Below are 22,289 nucleotides of genomic sequence, written 5' to 3'. Positions count from 1 at the left end.
AGGCCTAAGGTTGGTATCTTCTTCAATTGATGCCTCCCTTATAGAGAGAGGCAGAGTGCCTTGGGAAAGCCAGAGCTTATTGTTTTAACTAGCCATCTGGGGAGACAGGAAGTCCCTGTCTCTGCTTCCTGCATGCCGGGATTGCAGGTATAATATCACATTCACCCAGCTTTTGTTCAGGTTCTTGGGGTACAAACTCCAGTCCTTATGCTTGTACAGCAAGTGTTTGCCTGGCTGCCAGACACCTACCCAGGCCCTTTTCCATATTTGAAGACTTTAATGTATTCCTGCCATTCATTTCCCACACTGTTCCTCCATTTGGGGTGTTTTCCTCTAAAGTCACTAAGTTATTGAGCATCCCCTTTAGATGGTGCTTAAACTCAGTTGTCAACTTGACAATGTCAACAAACCTAAGACATGCCTGAGACAGACACATCTCAGCTGTGTCTGTGAGGATGATTTCAGAGCAGATGAACTGAGGAGGGGAGACCCACAATGGATGTGGGTGGCACCATCCCGTAAGCTGGGGTCCTAGACTGAAAGGGAAAGGGGAGGAATCCACCCGAGCACGTCTTGGTCAGTGCCGCAGACCAATCTGCTCCCAGTGTCTGCCTTCACCTCTGAGACGACTGTGCTTCTCCCAACTGTGAGCCAAAGTAAAACCTCCCCTCCTGCCTTAAGTAGAATGAGTTGGAATGATTGACATTTCCAAAGAATCTCGGTCTACGGTACTTACTATACCTGTAAAGACAAATACTTTAGTAGACTCACAAGACATTGGGTTGGAATGGTTCTATTCACTTCTTGATGTTAGTGACATCCTTTTGGAAACATTGGGGAGAGAGAGATGGAGTGCTTGTGGTTCAGCTACTCAAATAGCATAGTTAGGAGAGAGAATAGCGAGGATGAGAACTTGGTGTTGAAATTGGATTCAGTCCTAGTTACCACTCTAACTAGTCTCATCCCCTTGAGCAATTAACCTCTATCCGTGTGCCTATAGAGACAATAGCACCTCTCTCACAGATCCATGTTTGAACTGAATGTTGTAGTTGGATGGTTTTACTCTTTGCTCTTTACTTTTTGGGGACCTGCCACCCAGCTCCCAAATGAATACACACATACAGAGAGACTTATTATTACTTATAAATGCCCGGCCTTAGCTTGGCTTATTTCTAGCTAGCTTTTCTTAACTTATTATCCCATCTACCTTTTGTCTCTGGGCTTTTATCTGTCTCTATTCTATATAACTTTCTTCTTACTCTGTGGCTTGCTCTGTAACTTGGTGCCTGACCCCTGATGTCTTCCTCTCCTCCTTTTCTCATTCCTCAATCTTCTCTTCCCAGATTTCTCCTATTTATTCTCTCTGCCTGCCAGCCCTGCCTATCCTTTCTCCTGCCTAACTATTGGCCATTCAGCTCTTTATTAGCCTATTCAGGTGTTTTAGACAGGCAAAGTATCACAGCTTTACAGAGTTAAACAAAAACAACATAAAAGAACGCAACACATCTTTGCATCATTAAACAAATGTTCTACAGCACAAACAAACATAACACATCTTCAACTAATATTCCACAACAGAACATACTGCACAGATTATAAAGTGCTTAGCACAGTACCAGTAAATAAATAGTAGTTATTACTATGTTAATAGCCCTTCCTGGTAAGTCCACTTTTTTTAAAATTTGTTTTCATTTTGGCTTTGGGATAGGGTCTCAAATAGCCAGGGGTGGCATGAAACTCCTGATTCTTCTGCCTCCACCTCCTAAGTTTTAGACTTAAGGGCATGTGTTCCCACTCTAGGAAAGGCCACCTTTTAACAATAATGACAAAAAAAAATCACTCTGATTCCATGGAGAGATTTACCTGTGACCTTTACATTGGATTTTTGCCCGTGTTACCAAGGTTCCAATCTGCTTACATGTTTGAGCACTTTCTTTTTGTTGTTGTTGCTGTTTGTTTGTTTTGTCTTGTTTTGTTTTGTTTTTAGAGACAGGGTTTCTCTCTGTAACAGCCCTGACTGTCCTGGAACTCACAGAGATCTGCCTGCCTCTGCCACCCAAGTGCTGGGATTAAAGGTGTGCACCACCACCACCCAGCTTGAGTGCATTCTGTAAGACTCAGCACAGAGCACTTTGCAGTGATAATGGGCTCCATTTCACACACCCACAAGGCTGAAGAGCCAGCACTGGAAAGCACTGAGCTGCCTGGCCCTGTATTGACGCCAGGTGATGTTCAGTCAAGCACTTTCTTGTGACAGGTGGACTAATGGTTTGAAATGAGAAACAGCTGGCCAGCATGCACGCCAGCTCTGCATATGTTTTCAAACCACAGAAACTCATGAAAGTTGTCTTTGTAACCACGGAGTTTAGGAACAGCTGTGAAAGCCTCCATCCACTGAACACAGTGGACTTTTTGAAGAGAACTCACTTCAGAGGGCTCTGCACAGTGTCATTTCTGACTGGGGAAGCAGAAGCATCTTTGGGCTAACAAGCCTGCACCCTTTATTTTATGATCTAAAGGTGCGGAGGTGGCGGGTTCTGCTCATGGGTGATTTGCGATGAGGAGGCCTGTCTCAAGAGTACAGGTCATAAATCCACTCCTGCAACCGGCTCCGGGGTTCATCTTTAAAATCATTAATAAGATCTTAGCTGATCTGGAGTTCTGGTCCCTTTCAAGGGCTCTTTCCACAAAGGCATGCTTTCCCTCTGTAGATTTAGCAGATGGTGAAACTGTATACCAGGGTTGCAGAACCAGACAGCCCTTGGCAACTTCACACTGTTTACCGTTTGTATACAAAGCATAGAAACCAAACTGCAGCTCAGAAGAGTCACCAGAAGAATGTCTCCAGCCTCAGCTGCAGTTGAGCGTTGTAATTAGTGGAGCAAATCAGTGTCATCTGACCCGAGTGTATGAATGTTGTTACAACAAAGAGGCTGTACATAGCAGCGTGAGGACCGGACTTGATTCTGTTCACATGACACTCGCTACGTAAAGAATAGATGATGCTGATGTGTTTGTTCTGCAAAGACAGCAAAAACTTGAACTTCAAAGAATTATAGAGCTTTATAGTGGAAAACAGATACTGGGGCTGTGGAGGTAGGCATTACCAACCTGAGTTCAGGCCTTGGAATGCCCGCGGTGGAAGGGCAGAACCAGCTTCCCCAAATTCTCCTTTGACCTCTACACTCACGCAGTGACACACATGCACACATTAAATAAATAAATAAATAAATAAATAAATAAATAAATAAGAAAGATAGAATTATTTAAAAAGAAACCAGATATTTAGACAAAAGTGTTGAGATAAGATTTGGTTTGGTGACTTACATAAGGTACTCATTGAGAGCTTTAAATTATTTACTTTATGCATGTATGTGTGTGAGGATGGGGTGTGTGTGTGTGTGTGTGTGTGTGTGTGTGTGTGTGTGTGTGTGTGTGTTGTGTACCCTAGACCGTGTGCAGGTGCACATGGAGCTAGAAAAAGATGTCCTGGTGTCCTGCTCTACCACTCTGCACCTTGTTTTCTTGGTGGACCTGCAACTAGACTGAAGGGCAGCAAGCCTCAGCGGTCCTCTTGGCTCTATCCCCTGTCCCCCTACAAGCGCTGGGGTTGTGGGCATGATAACTATGCCAGACATTTTACATGGGTGCTGAGGATTTGAACTTGGGTCCTTGTGATTTCACAATAAGCTCTCTTACCCACAGAGCTATCTCTCCAGCCCCCATTTAGCACTGAGAGATAAACTCTTTATTCTTAAATTTCTTTTTCTTTATGCTTTTCCTTTTAGATGACACAGTGGCCAATGGAATAATCAATAAACCCCAACTCCTGGAAAGTCGGGAGCGACCAAAGTCATCAGACATCCTGGAAGAGTTAATTGTCCAAGGAATCATACAGAGCCGAAGCAAAGTATTTAGAAATGGAGAGTCATATGATGTCATGGCAAGTGATTTTGTAATTAACATTTGCTTATACTTAAAATTAGCAATAAAATATGATTGATCACAACTCATTATTTCCAGTATATAGGACCTATAGTATAAATGATAGCATTAGTCTAAGCCAGATTTTTCCTGTATAAATTTGCTTATTTCTCTGCACGATGTGATTCTCAGTGGATTCAGAATCACCCCAACCATTAATGATTAATGAAGCCAATAAAGCATTCTTCAGGCTTTACTAAATTTGGGCATAATAAGTCCCAGGAAATAACGACCTTTCATTCTCTCAGCAATTTTTATTAAGCATTGCCTCGTAGAGTATAAAACTAAACTGTGGTTTATCCAAAAGGAAAAACTGCCAGTGCTCCAGCAGGTATGCCTACTTGCAACCATGAGGAAATCAGAAGGTTCCAGAAATTGCCATGCTGTTTCTTTTCTTTGTTGATTCATCTTGTTTTATTTGTCATTGTTTCACATTAATGCGAAAAATATTTTTTCTCTGATTTTAACTGAAAGTCTCCAGCTCTAAATTTTTACTTAAGTGAACGTGTGTGTGTGTGTGTGTGTGTGTGTGTGTGTGTGTGTGTGTGCACGCATGTGTGTATATGGCATACATGTGGAGCTCAGAGAACAAGCTCAGATGCCAGTCCTCCAATGCTTTCTGTCTCTACTTGAGATAGGGTCTCTCATTGGCCTGGAACTTGCCACATAGGCAGGCCCCCCAGTCTCCAGGGATCCTCCTGTTTCCTACACCCATCTCATCCCTGGGATTACAGGTGTGTCCCACTGTGTCCAGCTTTTTACAGGAGTTTTAAGGATCCAAAATATCTCAGGTATTCACTCAGGCTGAACCATGTCTGTGGCCCTAAAATTTTTAATACGTTCTGTATAAAACTCTAAAGAGAACTAAGTATTTTATTTGTTCCTTTGTTTTTAAATCAAGGCACCCAGTTAGCACTTGACACACAGACAAAAGAGAGGTTAGATTGGGGGCGGGGGGCGGGGGGGGGGGGGGCGGCGCGGGGAGAAAAGGAGCCTGAGGGAAAAGGAAAGGAAAAACAGAAAGGTGAAAACAGAGACCAGAAGTTTAGTCAAAGCTGCATAGAAAACAGTTGGTAGTGATTACCGCAACACAGTCTGTAGGTCAATTCACTTAAGATATGTTAAGCTTAAACAGTTAGTGAATTGTATAGGGAAAACTCAAGGATTAAAACCAAAGTGACATTCTTTTTTTTTTTTTTTTTTTTTTTTTTAATTTATTTTGCAATACAATTCAGTTCTACATATCGGTCACGGATTCCCTTGTTCTCCCCCCTCCCGTCCCCCTCACCTCCCCCCCCCAACGCCCCCCCCCCCATTCCCATCTCCTCCAGGGCAAAGCCTTCCCCACAGACTGAGGTCAACCTGGTAGACTCAGTCCAGGTAGGTCTAGTCCCCTCCTCCCAGGCCGAGCCAAACAATCCTGCATAGGCCCCAGGTTTCAAACAGCCAACTCATGCAATGAGCACAAGATCTGGTCCCACTGCCTGGATGCCTCCCAAACAGATCAAGCCAATCAACTGTCTCTCCCATTCGGAGGGCCTGATCCAGTGTGGACCCCTCAGCCATTGGTTCATAGTTCATGTGTTTCCATTCATTTGGCTATTTGTCCCTGTGCTTTATCCAACCTTGGTCTCAACAATTCTCGCTCATATAAACCCTCCTCATTCTCGTTAATTGGACTCCCAGAGATCCACCCAGGGCCTAGTCATGGATCTCTGCATCCAGATCCCTCAGTAGTTGGATGAGGTTTCTAGCACAACAATTAGGGTGTTTGGCCATCCCATCACCAGAGTAGGTCAGTTCGGGCTGTCTCTCGACCATTGCCAGCAGTCTGTTGTGTGGGTATCTTTGTGGATTTCTGTGGGCCTCTCTAGCACTTTGCTTCTTCCTGTTCTCATGTGGTCTTCATTTACCATGGTCTCCTATTCCTTGTTCTCCCTCTCTGTTGTTGATCCAGCTGGGATCTCCCGCTCCCCCAAGCTCTCTTTCCCTCGACCCTCGCCTTTCATTACCCCCACTCATGTCCAGGCTGTTCATGTAGATCTCATTCCATTTCTCTGTCATTGGGCGATCCCTGTGTCTTTCTTGGGGTCCTGTTTTCCGGGTAGCCTCCCTGGTGATGTGAGTAGCAGACAATTCATCCTTGTTTCATGTCTAGTATCCTGCTATGAGTGAGTACATACCATGTTTGTCTTTCTGAGTCTGGGTTACCTCACTCAGGATGATTTTTTCTAGATCCATCCATTTGTTTGCAAACCTCATGATGCCATTGTTTTTTTCTGCTGAGTAGTATTCCATTGTGTATATGTACCACATTTTGTTTATCCATTCTTCAGTTGAAGGGCATCTGGGTTGTTTCCATGTTCTGGCTATTACAAACAATGCTGATATGAACATAGCTGAACAAGTGCTCTTATGGTGTGGTTGAGCATTTCTTGGGTATATGCCCAAGAGTGGTATAGCTGGATCTTGGGGGAGATTGATTCCCAATTTTCTAAGAAAGCGCCATATTGATTTCCAAAGTGGTTGTACAAGCTTGCATTCCCACCAGCAGTGGAGGAGAGTTCCCCTAGCTCCACATCCTCTCCAGCATAAGGTGTCTTCAGTGTTTTTGATCTTAGCCATTCTGACAGGCGTAAGGTGGTATCTCAGAGTTGTTTTGATTTGCATTTCCCTGATGATTAGGGATGTTGAGCAATTCCTTAAATGTCTTTCGGCCATTTGAGTTTCCTCTGTTGAGAATTCTCTGTTTAGTTCTATAGCCCATTTCTTAATTGGACTGTTGGGCATTTTGATGTCTAATTTCTTGAGTTCCTTATATATTCTGGATATCAGTCCTCTGTCAGATGTGGGGTTGGTGAAGATCTTTTCCCATTCTGTAGGCTGTCGCTTTGCCTTGTTGACCGTATCCTTTGCTCTACAAAAGCTTCTCAGTTTCAAAAGGTCCCATTGATTGATTGTTTCTCTCAGAGTCTGTGCTACTGGTGTTCTATTTAGGAAGTAGTCTCCAATGCCAATGCGTTCAAGACTACTTCCTACTTTCTCTTCTAGCAGGTTCAGAGTAGCTGGATTTATGTTGAGGTCCTTGATCCACTTGGACTTAAGTTTTGTGCACGGTGATAAATATGGATCTATTTGCAGACATTCTTTTTATACAAAACGAAGTAGGGCCTATAGAAGGTATGTGCAGAGAGGAAAAGAGAATGGCAAACATTGAGACTACCATCAGCCAGCCAACAATAAAAAAGGAATCATCTGACATTGTTTGATGGTTTATCTTAATTGTCAACTTGATGAGTTCTAGAATCACCTGAGAAACTAATCTTTGGACATGCCTGGGAGGGTGCATCTTGATTACGTCATTGGAGGTGGGAAGAACTGCCCCCTGGGGGTAGCACCATTCCCTGGGCTGGGATTCTAGACTATAAGGAAAAGAAGTGAGCTGAACATAAGCACCCATCACTCTTTTCTTTTTGGCTGTGGATGCAGTGCAACCAGCTGCCTCACGTTCCTGCAGCTGAGGCTTTCGGCCATGATGGTCTGTACCTGGAACTGTGAGCCAACAAACCCTTCCGTCATGAAGTTCCTTACATCAGGGTATTTTATCACAGTCAGGGAAAGTCAAATGTCATTTGACTTTCCCACAATATCACCACAATCCAACAGTTTGGATGATGATAAATATCTGATTGTATTTGAAAATACGAGAAAAACAGCTCTGTAATAAGGAAGGCGAGAGGCTATTTTTCTAGCTATAGGTGAGTCTCTGGGGACAGAAAAAAGAAAATGATGTCAAAAGATGGGAGAGCAATTCAAATGGAGGAAGACATATGGAAACACTCGGTTGCTAAGCGATGCCTCCTTCAGGGAGATGCAGTAACTCCTTGATGCTAACACCAGTGGGAATAAAATTACAACTTACCTTAGCGAGCCAGTCGCCAGAGGTGAGCGAGTTCTGACTTCTAACAAGGGAGTGCACAGGATGATTAGCATAAGAAATTGTGGAAGAGATCTATTCATGACAGCGGTGGGTGTGAACTTTGATATCATTAAGTGTGTTAAAGGTAAATTCTGTTCTAATATAGGATATGATGGGATAGGACAGGACAGGACAGGACAGGGAGCATGAATAGGACCCCCTCACAAGGATTTCATGTCACAGGCCACGGGTATACCACAATTCTTTTTCTCTCTGTGGTGTTAGACCCACATGACCCAGTGTAAGTCAGGCTTGCAACAGGCCAGAGCAGCAGCACACAGCCCTGTTTGCTTTGTAACCCAATGTCCTGGGTTTTAACCTGACATTGGAGTAAGTCACTTAGGAAGATTCCAAAACTCCCAGGACCCCGATCCCACCTTGGACTAGTGCCTGAGCATCAGGTTTGGCTTTCAATGCTTTCAGAATCTTCTAGATGACGCTGTGGGTAGCCCAGTCTGAGACCCACCCCTCTGACCACACACCTGCACATGAAGCCGAGTTCATTATCAGGTGGGAAGGGCTGAAGCATTTGTAATTGTAGTCCACACTCCTTTCTTGTAAAAGAGAATTCTGAAATAGTCTGGAAAATACATTTTCACGAAAAGAGACCAAGATTGTCCCCCAGAAAGCCTCTGGAATAAGGAGGAATTTTGGGTGCTGGGGTCACAGATGAAGCCGCTTCCAGCTCACGTGAGCTTGAGTGTGTAACACAGCACACGCCTTAGATATTTGGGGGAAAGCTGGGGACAAATATAAAAAGATCACAGTTAAAACTGAAGGGTGGGTGGGGGTCACATAAAGTCTGAGAAGTTACACTGTTAACACTTTGAAGCAGTTGGTATTTTTGGAACGCTTCATAATTGACTGAAAATCGAACCAAGGAATCAAGGGAAATACAAAGGAAATGCCAGCAGTTATCATGGTGCGGGGCATCCAGTCAAGTGTTCCAAAGTGTTCCTTGCCTGCTCTAGGGAATTCCGGCTTTGTTTGCTTTTGTTTTCTGAGGCAGAGTCTTGCTATGCAGCCTAATTGCTCTCAAACTCTCTGCCATCCTCCTGGCTCAGCTGACCAAGTGTTAGGATTACAGTTGTGTGCCACTGTGCCTAGCTGGAAAAAAAAATAAATAAATGCTATGGGGGAGCTAGAATAAGTGTGAGAATACCTTAAAAATAAGACTTATGGTGTGGGGCAGTGCCATTCACAAGCACAGGAACTCTGGATATAAATCTGTCCTCTTCCTGGCCTCTTCTTATCCTTCACTGTGGTTTCCCTTGAAGTACAATAAAGAACGCTAAAAGTGAGGCGCCGTCACTCTTCTCAACCGGGGCATCTTAGGAAACCAGTCCTACCCCACTTGTCCATGGCATCCCTGTGCCCACCACAGCACCCCTTTCATCTTTTTGCCCGATTTTTATCACTTATGTAGTCCTCTCTGGATAAACAGTTCTCAAGAATGTTTGTGCTTTGAGCCGAAGTCCCCTGAAAAGGCCACACCTGCTTATGCTGAAGAGTCTGCGTTCTGACTGACTAGAACATGGTGAGTGTGGAGAGCTGGAATGCTGCAGATTGAGAGCCTGTCTTTAGTCCTCTTCATAACCACTGATGGCTCCCCCTCTGTCTCTGACCTGGCATCCCCTTCACTCTTAGACGAACCCTTGGAAGGCATCACTAAGTCTGACACATCTAGGCTCCACCAGTCCAGAAGCTAAGAGTGTCATGAGATAGCGTCTAAACCGGCACCATGGATTTCCCTGCTTTGCTGGGCAGTGCATTTGGTAAATGCATTGACTGTCTTTGTTCTGCTACCATAAGAGATGATGTAAGCACTTTCACGAGACAATGCATCATTCAGTGCACCCTGAATGAATGTGCCCAGGCCATGGCCATTCATATTTTGCTCAGAATAAACTAGCCCTCATTCCCATTGGAGCAAAAGTTATAATAGAAGATTCTGTTCTTACATAAGAGTTAAAATGGTATGAAATAAATATTAAGAAGGAGTTGGGGAGATGCCTAAGCAGGTGAGTGCCTGCTGGGCAAGCATGAAGAAGACCTGTGTTCAAATCCCCAGCACCCACGTAAAAAGCCAGGCACGGTGGCTCAGGACTGCAACCCAGTTCTTGGGAGACAGAAATAGGCAGATCCCTGGAGCTGATTGATTAGCTGGACTTGAAGAATTGGTGAGCTCCATGTGTGCCAGCTAGTTTTATGTCAGCTTGACACAAGCTAAAGTCATCTGAAGTTAGGGGACTTCAATTAAGAAAATGCCTCCATGACATTAGGCTATAGGGCATTTTCTCAGTTAGTTGCTGATGGAAGAGGGCCCTGCCCATGGTGGGTGGCTCCAACCCCAGTCTGGTGGTCCTGGTTTCTGTAAGAAAGCAGGCTGAGCAAGACATGAGGAGCAAGCCAGTAATCAGCACTCCTCCATGGCCTCTGCATCAGCTCCTGTTTCCAGGTTCCTGCCCTTATTGAGTTCCTGTCCTGACTTCCTTCAATGATGAACAGTGCTGTGGAAGTGTAAGCAGAATAAATAAACCCTTTCCTCCCCAAGTAGCCTTCCATTACGGTGTTTCATCACAGCAATAATAACACTAACACACTCTGTCTCAAAAAATAAGATTGAAAGCACTAGAGGAAGGCACTCGACATCGACCTCTGGCCTCCATATGTGCACACACACATATGCATGCATACCTGTACAAAATGTGTGCACATGCACAAACACAATTACATACATATGGAGAGGGGTGTTATTGCCTCCAGGGGGCTGTAGTCCCAAACTCACGTCCCTGCATCTCTTAGCATACCCTGGCTTCTTTCCACAAACTAGGTGAATTCTTTACTAATTCTTCCTGTCTGGTTCAAGTTTATTGTCATCTCTGTTTCTGAATTGGGTCACCTTCGGTGTAGATAAGGAATCCACATTGCAGCAGAGTCTCCAATATTATTTGCTGAGCCTTATAGAGAGGAAAAGGAGGAAGCTGGGTGAGTTAGGACTCAAAAATATCAGTCAGTGGTCAGAGTGACCACCCTCACCAAGGCCTGGAGGCCAAAGAACGGGAATGACCAGATCGACTGCAGGGAGCTTGGATCTCTTCTGTGCACAAGACTCCCTCAGGGAGCATAACCAAGGTGGGCTCATTTGTAGGTGAAGAGATAATTAGGAAAGCTCTAAGGAACATGCATTGGATATAAGACAGGCCTGTGTGTGTCAGCTTGGCCAAAACGCCAACTCAAATCTTAGCCCCAAATGTTGTGCTCGGGACTGTCAGTTCTCTGATACTGTTCCCAAAGAAAGCAACTGAACTGGTAGCTTTGCTAGACTTCTGAGGCTTGGGGTCTAGACATCTCTGTGTATAATGCGAGCATTGTTATCACTGGTAAGGGTCACCATTTCATAGATTCTGCCTACCTGAACTTCATTTATAAAGAATACAGATCTGTTTATAGGGGTCTTTGAATTTTGATTTCTGTCTGTCTGTTTTAAAGCAAGGTTTCATGTCACCCAGGCTGGCCTTGAACTCACTATGTAGCCAAGGATGGTCTTGCCTGGTTTACACAGTACTGGAGATTAAAACAGATCTTCATTCGGGCTAGGCAAGCTCTCTACAAACTGCACCCAAAGCCAGATCATCATGGTGGTGGTTTTAGCATAACATTCAAACTCAAGAAAGGACAAGGGCCTCAGAGATAAGAGTCCACGTTCCAAAGGGTGACATAAGGTAAATCCACAGGCATTATTTAGGGATAAGTCAAGGGAAACATCTTCCCCAATCAGAAAACTCAAACTGCTCTCAGAGCTCTTTACTGGCTTCATGATTTCTGTTAAGGTTTAGTGTAAATGGAGGCAGAGCTTTGGTCCAGTATGCCTGATTACACCTGGAGACCACTTCCCAAATTACCACAGAGAGGCTTATATTAATTGTAAATGTTTGGCTGATGGCTCAGGCTTGTTATTAACTAGCTCTTACATTTAATTTAACCCATTTTTATTCATCTACGTACTGCCACGTGGCCATGGCTTTACCAGTCCTCTGGCATCTTGCTTTTTGGGCAGCTTGCAGCGTCTGTCTTGACCCCCTCCCCACCCCCACCTCCACCCTTCCTCTCAGTCCTAGTTTGATTTTTCCACCTAACCTTATCCTGTCTTGCCATAGACCAAAACAACTTTATTGTCAACCAATGAGAGAAATACATATTTGCAACGTACAGAAGGACCATCCCACAGTAGTTCAGACTGCTTTGTGATGTCTGGTGTGCCAGGCCCTCGTTGGCTCTTGGATTGCCATTTTCTTTTAGCCTTCTGTGAGTGAACATCCCTAAAAATGTTTACATATTAATTTCAAAGTATCTCAAGTTGAGCCTTCATAGCAAGTATGTCCCTCTTTCCAGCAAGTGGCTTTTGCCAGAAGGAAGCTTAAGAACCAAATGTCATAAAAATGATATAAATAATGACTGAGGGAACTTGCTTTAATGAGTAGCTCGGTTCCCATAGTAGAAAATCTCATACTACATAAACATCCAGTGGTTATAAAGAGCAACAATCTCAATGAGGGTTTTCCTTTTTAAAGACTTTCTGAGATGGGGCTGGAAGGATAGTTCATTGGTTGAGAGAACTGGCTGTTCTTCCACAAGTCCTGGGTTTGATTGCTAGCACTAATGGTTCATAGCCATAGCCATTTGTAACTCTAATTCCAGGAGACCCAGTGCCCTCTTCTAGTCTTTTAGGGCACAACATGCACATGGCACACAAATATACATGCAGACAAAACACCCATAATAAAATGAAAAAAACTTTAAGGACTTTCTGAGGATCCTAGATCTCAAAGATAGAAACAGCAACCCTCTCTCCTGTCATCAGTTAAGAGAACTGCATTCCAAAAGAATGTCACCTCAGACACACAGGGGTTGTTAGTAAGAGAGCACACTGCTTCATCACTTCCTCTTCCAGTGTCTCATCTGCTCCTGGCACCCCTCCTGTCTGCACAGGCCATTGTGACAATTCTGTGGGCCATTGTGATGTAATGGGTTGCCCCTGAAAGCAGGCCCCGGTTTCCTGAAAAGCAGTTGCCCTTCCCAAGTGGCATCGCGGGCTTTCTTCTCCCTTGAAAACAAGAACAAAACCGGATCCTGTGAAATAAGGATCGTTAAGGCTGTGCTGCTGATGAGGACCTCAGGCTCACAGAGTGTGCGAGCAGCTCGTGGAAAGTCACTTGTGGGATCGGAGGGCAGGTCTGTGTCCCGTCGTTGGCCTTCTCTTCTGTTAAATGCCTGTTCTTGTCTCCCTGGTTTATTTTCCTTACTTTGAAGAGTCGGTCTTTGGGAAATTATAATGAATATTGATAGCTCCCTGTTTTTAAAGAGAAATCTCTAGAGAGATTATTCAGAGCAGTATATTGGTTCATTTTATAGTGAAGACTTAGAGTTTATTGAAAACTTCCTGCAGTCGTAATAAATCTATGTATGCTGACCTAGAGAGATGTCCATATTAAATAAAGGATGTAAACGTGGGCAGTGAGTGTGGCACAATCATATTTAGATCTTATTTAGTATTGCAGATGCCTTGCATCTGTATATGTATGTATGTATGTATATGGACATGCATTACAGAGAATATCTGGAAAGGTCCACAAACTCTTTAAAAAGGTCCCTGCTAAGGGGCTGGGGAGATGGCTTCATAGGGAAAACAATCCCTGGGGACCTGAGTTTAGCTCCCCAGGGCCAACATAAAGGAGGATGTGGTCACTCATGTGTATATACTTCAGGTCCCCTGAATCTCTTGGGCTAGTTATCCTGCATATGCAACAGTGAATAAGTGACCCTGTCTAAGGTGAAAGCTAGGCTGGCCATCTGAGGTTGCCCTCAGACCTTCATCAGAGTATCATAGTATGGGCATACCTGCACACACACACACAAACACACACACAGAAAGAGAGAGAGAGAGAGAGAGAGAGAGAGAGAGAGAGAGAGAGAGAGATTTATAAGATAGGTTCCTACTGAGGGGTATGGTTGGAGTGATTAAGTAGAGGGTTAGGAGGGTGTTTGTATATTAATTGTCCATTGTAAATGCATACTGTAAACTGTATTTTTGGAAGAGAATACAAGTTAAAACTTTGTAGCCCTTTACTGTAATTTTACTTTTTGTAACTAGATGCATAACTAGAAAGTCATTATCACTTTTCTGAACTGCTGAAAGAGTGGTCATTCATATAAAATGGGACATTTTTACTGTTGTCAGGAAAATATTTGTCAAATACCAGCAGCAAAGTCTAGCATAGAGTTGTTGCTCAATAACAATTAATAATCTCTCTCCATCATTAGACCAAAAAGTAATAAAAGCTAGTCTCTGTCCAAGTGAAAATAATTGGTTACACACAGAATATTATGAAATCAGTTGCTGTCATTGAAGATTATAGGTCAATCGACTAAAGTTAAACTCTGATTTTGTCACATTGAGCTAGACTTTCACACACATGCAAATAATAAGAATTATAAATACAATTCTGCTCTTACAGATTTCAAGTTTCTATTGCATTCATCTGCCACTAGAAAGTTTAGATTCTGAAATTTGCATTTTAAACTGTTCTTCTCGCCTGTTCATCTCCTGGGCCACGGTAATAATCACTTCTCCATTAAAAGCAAAATGTCTTCCTCCAGGTGGACACTACTGAAAAGCCACTGAGAAAGCCACCGGCCAGACTGAAAAAGCTTAAGGTGAAAAAGGAGGTAAAAGATTTCACAATCCAAGACATAGAAGAAAAGATGCAGGCGGCCGAAGAACGCCGAAAGGTTAGAGCTGCGGGTGCTAGTCTGAGGGCCTGAGCTGTGGATGCTAGTCTCAGGGCCTGAGCTGCGGGTGCTAGTCTGAGGGTCTGAGCTGTGGATGCTAGTCTGAGGGCCTGAGCTGCGGATGCTAGTCTGAGGGCCTGAGCTGCGGGTGCTAGTCTGAGGGCCTGAGCTGTGGGTGCTAGTCTGAGGGCCTGAGCTGCGGATGCTAGTCTGAGGGCCTGAGCTGCGGATGCCAGTCTGAGGGCCTGAGCTGCGGATGCCAATCTGAGGGCCTGAGCTGCGGATGCCAGTCTGAGGGCCTGAGCTGCGGGTGCTAGTCTGAGGGCCTGAGCTGCGGGTGCTAGTCTGAGGGCCTGAGCTGCGGGTGCTAGTCTGAGGGCCTGAGCTGCGGATGCTAGTCTGAGGGGTTGAGCCATGAATGCTAGTCTGAGGGGCTGAGCTGTGGATGTTAGTCTGAGGGGCTGAGCTTGGATGTTAGTCTGAGGGTTTGAGCCGTGGATGCTAGCTAGTCTGAGGGGCTGAGCCGTGGATGTTAGTCTGAGGGGTTGAGCCATGAATGCTAGTCTGAGGGGCTAAGCTGTGGACGCTAGTCTGAGGGGCTGACTGCCTGCTGAGATGAGCTGCTGCCGGACCTTGCCAATCAGCAGCCTCGAGACAAAACGAGTGCACTGATCCACTGCATCTCAGTGAGCTGAGTGCTTCTTGTGCTGCACACTTTGTTGCTGGTTTTTCCTCAAAACTTACTTTTGTATTGTGCAGGAATGAAGCAGCACCGTGAACTCAGTTGAAATTGGTTGTTTCAGCTACATGGCCTAAATGAATACTATTCAGTTCTCTGAATTAAGTCAAGTTTGGGGGAAATTTCCACTGGAGTGAGAGGGAGGAGGACAAGCAGGGTAGGGATGGGTACTGAGCTGAGAGTGGGCTCTAAAGACCGTCAGATCAGCTCCTGCCTGCACTTTTAAGCACTAGAGCCCACAACCCAAAACCTGTTGTTAGGGATACAGTGTTGGTCTAGTCTCCTTCATTTTGCCTCCCTTTGGTAGCCTTGGGTGCAAGGACTAGACTATAAACTCTGTGAGGGTAGGCCCTATGTTTGTCTCTTTCAACATGGTTCCCGAACGATCATCTGTTCCCAGACTAAGTAGTTATAGAAAAAGTGAAAGTGATCGGGACAAGCAGGATGAATGAGAACGTGAAGGAAATCACACCGCCAGGGCTCTTTTTCATTCTTTAGTATTACTTTTCAGACAAAAAATGAAGAAGTAAGAAAACGGCTCCGGAGTGACCGACTTCTGCCCACCGCTAATTCTTCAGATGCAGCTGAACCAGGAAGGGTGGAGGCTCTGTTTGCAAAAGGTCTCCCAGCTGTGAGCACCCCTGCTTTGCAGAGGTCCTACGTGCAGGAAGGAGAGCCACTAAAAAGGAAGAAGAGTGAAAGTGATGTGGCCCCGATGATTAGGAACGACACCTGCGCAGCTTTGGGGATTGTGGAGTCAGACATGTATTACAACCAAGAGGATGACATATTCTAATACTCCGTTTTCAAAAGGAATCTCACAAAGTGGTCCATTCTCTCGTGGCCTTTAAAAAGTGACTGGGCTCTACAGTTGACACTTCTGCCCAGGGTAGGGGGTGGGGGGTGGGGGATTAAGGATGATTGATTGTATGAGCAGCAAGGGATGAATTTTAGTTGCGTGAATTAAAGGCTATAATTACCAAGGAGGGGTGGGGAGTCCCAAGGCTGGCGTTCTAGAGAGTGGCTTCCAGTATTAGGTAGAGGTCTTAGATTCAGAAGTTCCTGCCAGCTCCCATGAAGATGCTCGTGCCAAACGAAATTCTCCCTTTTCATTTCTAACCTTGGCTGCACCTACAGATGAATCCTTCACGACAAGTTGCATAGATGAATGTTATATATTTTAATAATCTGTGTATTTCTTACGTTTTAATTCTTCGCTGTCAAAAAAAAATAAAGCAGTATCTTGAAGTTGGCTTAGTTACAATTTTATCTGTATAATTTAAGTCATCTATATCCAGTGGTCAAAGTAATGTCAGGTATGAAGAGTGAGGATAGTGTTCTGTGGGAAAGCACTCAGATATCACATCAGCTGCCCCGGGTTCCACCCTTACCACCCAAAACAAAACAACAGAGAACTGTGTAAAGCATCATGTGCTTTTTGTGTTGAAGAAGAAAAACTCTGATTGGGGTGGAGGAGGAGCAGCTAAGGGGACTGAGCGTCAGCCCTGTGGGTTCTCTGAGCTCCAGAGTTTGCTACTCCCACCTTTCTGGGATTATTTCTTTGTTCTCTGTTCCTTTTACCACCAGTCAAGAATCGGGTCTGCTGAACTTACATTCTGAAGATCTCATCCATTTGTTTTCACATTTTTCTCCTGCCCCTACCTACCTTAGACTACCTTATCCATCATCATTCAACAGTTTTTCTCAACCTCTATACAACTGAGGTCTGTTTAAGACCTTTGCTCCACCCTGCCTGGCCCCTGCATCTGAGTTGTCCAAATGAAAATACGTGTTGCCTGTGTCTGTGGCTCAGCTGGATATTGAGGTTCACTGCTAACTGGAAGATCAATGGTTTGATTCTACTCTTTGCTGGGGTTGTAGATCAGTTTGTAGAGTGCTTGCCTTGTTTGCACAAAGCCAGGGTTCCATCCCCAGCACTACATCAACTGGGTAATGCATGCCCATGATCTGAGCACTTGGGCAGTGGAAACAGGAGAATCAGAAGTTTGTGATCGACTTCAGCGACATAGTAAATTCAAGGCCAGCCTGGGCTACATGAGACTGTCAGACAAACAGGCTCTGAGTTGCTGTAAGGAACTTAGATTTTATAGTTCACCAAAATTGGACTTTTCCTGGTTCCTTGGAATCAGCACACACACACACACACACACACACACACACACACACACACACACACACAGAGAGTAGCCTATTGGTATTTGCATATGCCATGTCCTGTTTCCTCTCTCCCTTTACGGCTATTGATAAATGCCTTCTGGCTTCTCTGGTGTCTTCTCAGAGGTCACTTCCTCAACCCCTGCTCAGTTCATGACCTTCTCTTCTGTCTCTCACCTTCGCACATATTGCTTTGTGTAGGACTGTCTGACTGACACACGTCCTTGACAGTAGATTATTCTCAGTTCCTGCAGGGCAGAACAGTAACTGTCCTGTGACAGTGGTTCTGCCTTTTGTATCTTGGAGAGCTAGTTGTACAAAGCAAGTAAGGTGTAAACATTGTTTAGTGCCAATACATCTTCGAGAATCAGGAGTGACCTTTCCCACTGGGATCCAGTAGCTGGGAACAGTCATTTGACCTGGGGAATACTTAAGCTACTTAAGCATCTCCGGTTTGACTGCCCTTTGGGATTTTGCAGAAGGGCATTTTGGGTCTCTCTTTGTTCAAGAACTTAGACATCCTCAGGCCACTGAGGCAAGGAAGTCATTGTGGAATCAATATCCATTCAAGTCAATATCTACTCTTAGTGTGACTTTGGAAAGGCTCTGTGTCTCTATTTTGTCTGATCATTGCAGATAATCTCTATTAGAGCGATGTATCAAATGAAATCATGTATTAAAAATGTAGTGCAAACTGAAATATGCCTCAATATTTATGGAACATCATTTAATAAATCAACATGTGAGCAACACAATGTTCTATTATCCATCCTAAGATTCTTCTGAGAGGGTGTTCCCATAGCGACAAGTGTCAGTCTCACAAAATGTAGAGTAGCTAAGACAATTACACAAGGAGACAGGACAAACTGAGTATCACTCTCATGTCTGAATAATTTTCAGTCATCACAAAAATATATTCAGTCAAGCGTATAGTACCTGCAAAATTAAATTCACAAATTTCATAAATATTGAAATAATAGTTTTTCCTGAACTCTTGTGCTCTGGTTCACAATTCTTAAAGTGGTATGAACAGCATGTTTGTTGAATTAAAGTATGACAATGATTCCTCTGTACCTCTGAATATTTCATTCAAGGATTCAACTACCTGTGGGGAGAAAATATCCCTAAAACCTATAGCATCTGGGCTGAGAATATACATCCATTCTTCTTGCCATCGTTCCCTAAACTATCCAGTATGATAGATGTCTCTATGGCCTCTACATGGAATTAGTTGCCGTAAGTAATCTAGAGATGTTTTAATGCATGCAGGGGTGTTCATCAAGCATACACCATCTTACTCGAAGGATAAAGCATCCTTCAATTACAAGGCCCATGGATGGTTCTGGAACCAGCCCTCCCATGGATACAGTGGGTTGACAATGTATGTAGATGTGAACATTATCATTGGCACCTTAGTTTGAAACGCCCTCTACTTATGTAGAGTTTAACATGCAAAAGAGGAGCAGAAGCAAAGACTTTATGGTCAGAGCACTTCTTAGTGGGAACTGGGAAAGGCATGTGGACTCTGAGTCCCAGTGAAGAATCCTGAATAATAACTGCATATCTTCTTATGGGTACCAGTCACATCAGCAGGATGAGAGGAAGGTGATTAGAAAATCTAACAGTAAAGTATTCTTAATGAAGCTATCTGTAAACGTTTCAGGTAAGTACACTATTTAGGATATAGATGCACCAGTCTTAAGACGCTAAAGTGGACCATTATTAGGGAAAAAACAAAACAGATTTTTTTCCCATCTTTTCCTTATTGTCGACTGCTCACTAAAGCTTATGTTTAAATCAATGACTCTTGAGACTCTTGTAGGCTGGTACCCTACAGCAACTGCAGCCAGAGAAGCAGATAAGCTAGCTACAGATCTTCAGCTCTCCCTCAGCCGCCTAGCTCTCATCCCGAGCTCTGTAGCTTTCCCTTCCTCTCTCCCCCATCTCTAGTCCCAGTCCATGGCACAGATCTGTAGTGGGTAGCCATTCCAGCTTTGATCTGGAAGTTCCAACCCCCACTGAGGCTTCGGTAACTGTCACGCCTGCAAGGTGGGGCCGAGAGAGGACCCTGAAGACCCAAGATCCGGATGGGCCGGCTCTCTTGGTTCCTGGACCCAGGACGCTGAAGGTAGACCCTACAGAGTTCTCCAGAGAACACCGCCAGACTGCGCTACACCTTTCCCAGACCCTGCAACCTATCCCTTCACTTATAAGTTACCCCACAAAATAAACCTCCCTTTTAACTACGTGGAGTGGCCTTAATAATTTCACCAATACAGATCTTCCCTCCAAACTTCCCCCCCTCCTTGCTTTATCCTTGCCCTCCCCCCCCCATTCCAGCAGCCATTCTGGCCAGCGAAGCAGGGAGGCTAACTACAGATCTTCACTCTCCCTCCTCTCCTCCAAATCCAATCCCCCAGTCTTATCCCCAGCTCTGTAGCAGACTGCCTGCTGTGACCTCTCCTCACTCTCTGCCCCCATTCCAGGGGACTAAGCAGATCCTGGTGGAACACCCTGCTTTCCTCCCTCCTGTGGACCCCCTGGGTGCTCCCCTCATAGCCCATCCCCATTCTTACCTGTCAACTCCCAACCTAGAAACACATTTTACTTGAAACCCTAGAGGACACACCAATCAGGATCCCAGAAGAATGTCCTACCAGGCATCACACAGCACCACACTTTCCTAAGAACAGAGAGGGCAACAGAACTAAGGAACGTGGGTACCCAGCAAAGACAAGACCAGATATCAGCACCTAGAATCACAATCTTCCCAAAGCAGATGCCTAGATGCCAGCACAAAGACATAATCAACAACAGCCAGGACAATGTGCCTCCACAAAGTCCAGCAACCTTACCACAGCAGGCCCTAAGTATTGCGACAGAGCTGAAGCACAAGAAAAAGGCCTTAAAACAGCCTTTATGAGTATGATAGAAGCCCTTAAAGAGGGAATGAAAAGTCCCCTTAAAGAAATCTATAAAAACACAAACAGTGGAAAGAGATGAATAAAACAGTTCAAGACCTGAAAGTGGAAATGCAATCAATAAAGAAAACCCAAACTGAGGGAAATCTGCAAATGAAAAATTTAGGAACTTGAATAGGAACTTCCCATGCATGCATCCATCACCAACATAATACAAGAGATGGAAGAGAGAATCTCAGGCATTGAAGATGTAATAGAATAAATGAATACCTAGGTCTAAGAAAGTGTTAAATTAAAAAAAAATCATGCCACAAAACATCCAGGAAGTCTGGGACACTATGAACAAATCTAAAAAGAGTAGGAATAGAGGAAGGAGAAGAAACGCAGGTCATGGGCACAGGAAATATTTTCAACAAAATCATAGAAGAAAACTTCCTTACGCCTATCAAGGTACAAGAAGCAAACAGAACACCAAATAGACCAGGCAGCACATAAAAGTCCCCTCAGCACATAATAATCAAAATACTAAATGTACAGAATAAAGAAAGAATATTAAAAGCTGAAAGGGAAAAAGATCAACATATAAAGGTGGACCTATTAGAATAACACATGACTTCTCAATGGAGACTTTAAAAGCCAGAGGGATTTGGACAGATGTTCTACAAATGCTAATAGACCACAGATGCCAGCCCAGACTACTATGCTCAGCAAAAGTTTTAATCACCATAGGTGAATAAGACATTTCATGATAAAACCAAGTTAAGTAATACTTATCTACAAATCCAGCCCTACAGAAGATACTAGAAGGAAAATTTCAACCTAAAGAGGTTAACCACACCCAAGAAAACACAAGGAATAAATAATCCCAGACCAGCAAATCAAAAGAGGGAAAACACACACACACAAAAACATACACCACCACCACCACCACCACCATCAACATCAATGGTCTCAATTACCCAATAAAAAAACAAAGTCTAGCAGAACGGATGTGAAAACAGGATTCAACCTTCTGCTGCATCCAGAAATCACCTTAACATCAAAAATAGACATCACCTCAAGGCAAAAGGATGGAAAAATATATTCCAAGCAAATGGACCTGAGAAACAAGCTGGGGTAGCCATTTGTGTGGGAGTAACCATTTTAATATCTGACAAAATAGACTTCAAACCAAAACTAATCAGACAAGGTAGGGAAGGACACAGCTTCATAATTTGGTAGTGTATGACTTCAATACCCCACTCTCACCAATAGACATATTACCTAGGGAAAAAAAAACTAAACAAAGAAATGCTAGAGTTAACTGATGTCATAAACCAAATGAACCCAATAGATATCAACAGAACATTTCACTTCTCAACACCTCATGGAACTTTCTCCAAAACTGACCACATACTTGTACACAAAGCAAGTCTCAACAAGTATAAGAAAATTGAAATATTACCCTGCATCCTATCTGACCACCATGGATTAAAGCTGGATATCAACAACAAGAGAAACAACAGAAAGTTTACAAACTCATAGAAACTGAATAATTTTCTACTGAATGAAAAATGAATCAAGACAAATTAAGAAAGAATTTAAAGACTTCCTAGAAATGAATGAAAATGAATAAACAACATACCCAAACATATGGGACACAAGGCAATTCTAGAAGTCCAGTTCATAGCACTAAGTGCTTACATTAAAAAAAAAACTC

The 22,289-nt window shown here is 43.8% G+C and overlaps 1 protein-coding gene across 1 annotated transcript in view; it reads left to right on the top strand.

Moving 5' to 3' along the window:
• Positions 1-16,364, top strand: part of Stmnd1 (stathmin domain containing 1) — a 36,745-nt gene extending 20,381 nt beyond the window's left edge. Inside the window, exons 3-5 of the mRNA XM_052728484.1 lie at positions 3,789-3,943; positions 14,624-14,755; positions 16,006-16,364. Of these exons, the coding sequence (XP_052584444.1) occupies positions 3,789-3,943; positions 14,624-14,755; positions 16,006-16,290 (572 nt within the window). The 3' untranslated portion in view covers positions 16,291-16,364. The remainder of the gene's footprint in view (positions 1-3,788; positions 3,944-14,623; positions 14,756-16,005) is intronic.
• The last annotated feature ends 5,925 nt before the right edge of the window (positions 16,365-22,289 follow it).

This window comes from Peromyscus californicus, unplaced genomic scaffold (genome assembly GCF_007827085.1).
Source record: "Peromyscus californicus insignis strain IS unplaced genomic scaffold, ASM782708v3 Scaffold_8__1_contigs__length_139910024, whole genome shotgun sequence".
Lineage (NCBI taxonomy): Eukaryota > Metazoa > Chordata > Mammalia > Rodentia > Cricetidae > Peromyscus > Peromyscus californicus.
The sequence above is the reverse complement of the archived record's forward strand: the minus strand, read 5'-3'. Positions and strand labels throughout refer to the sequence as shown.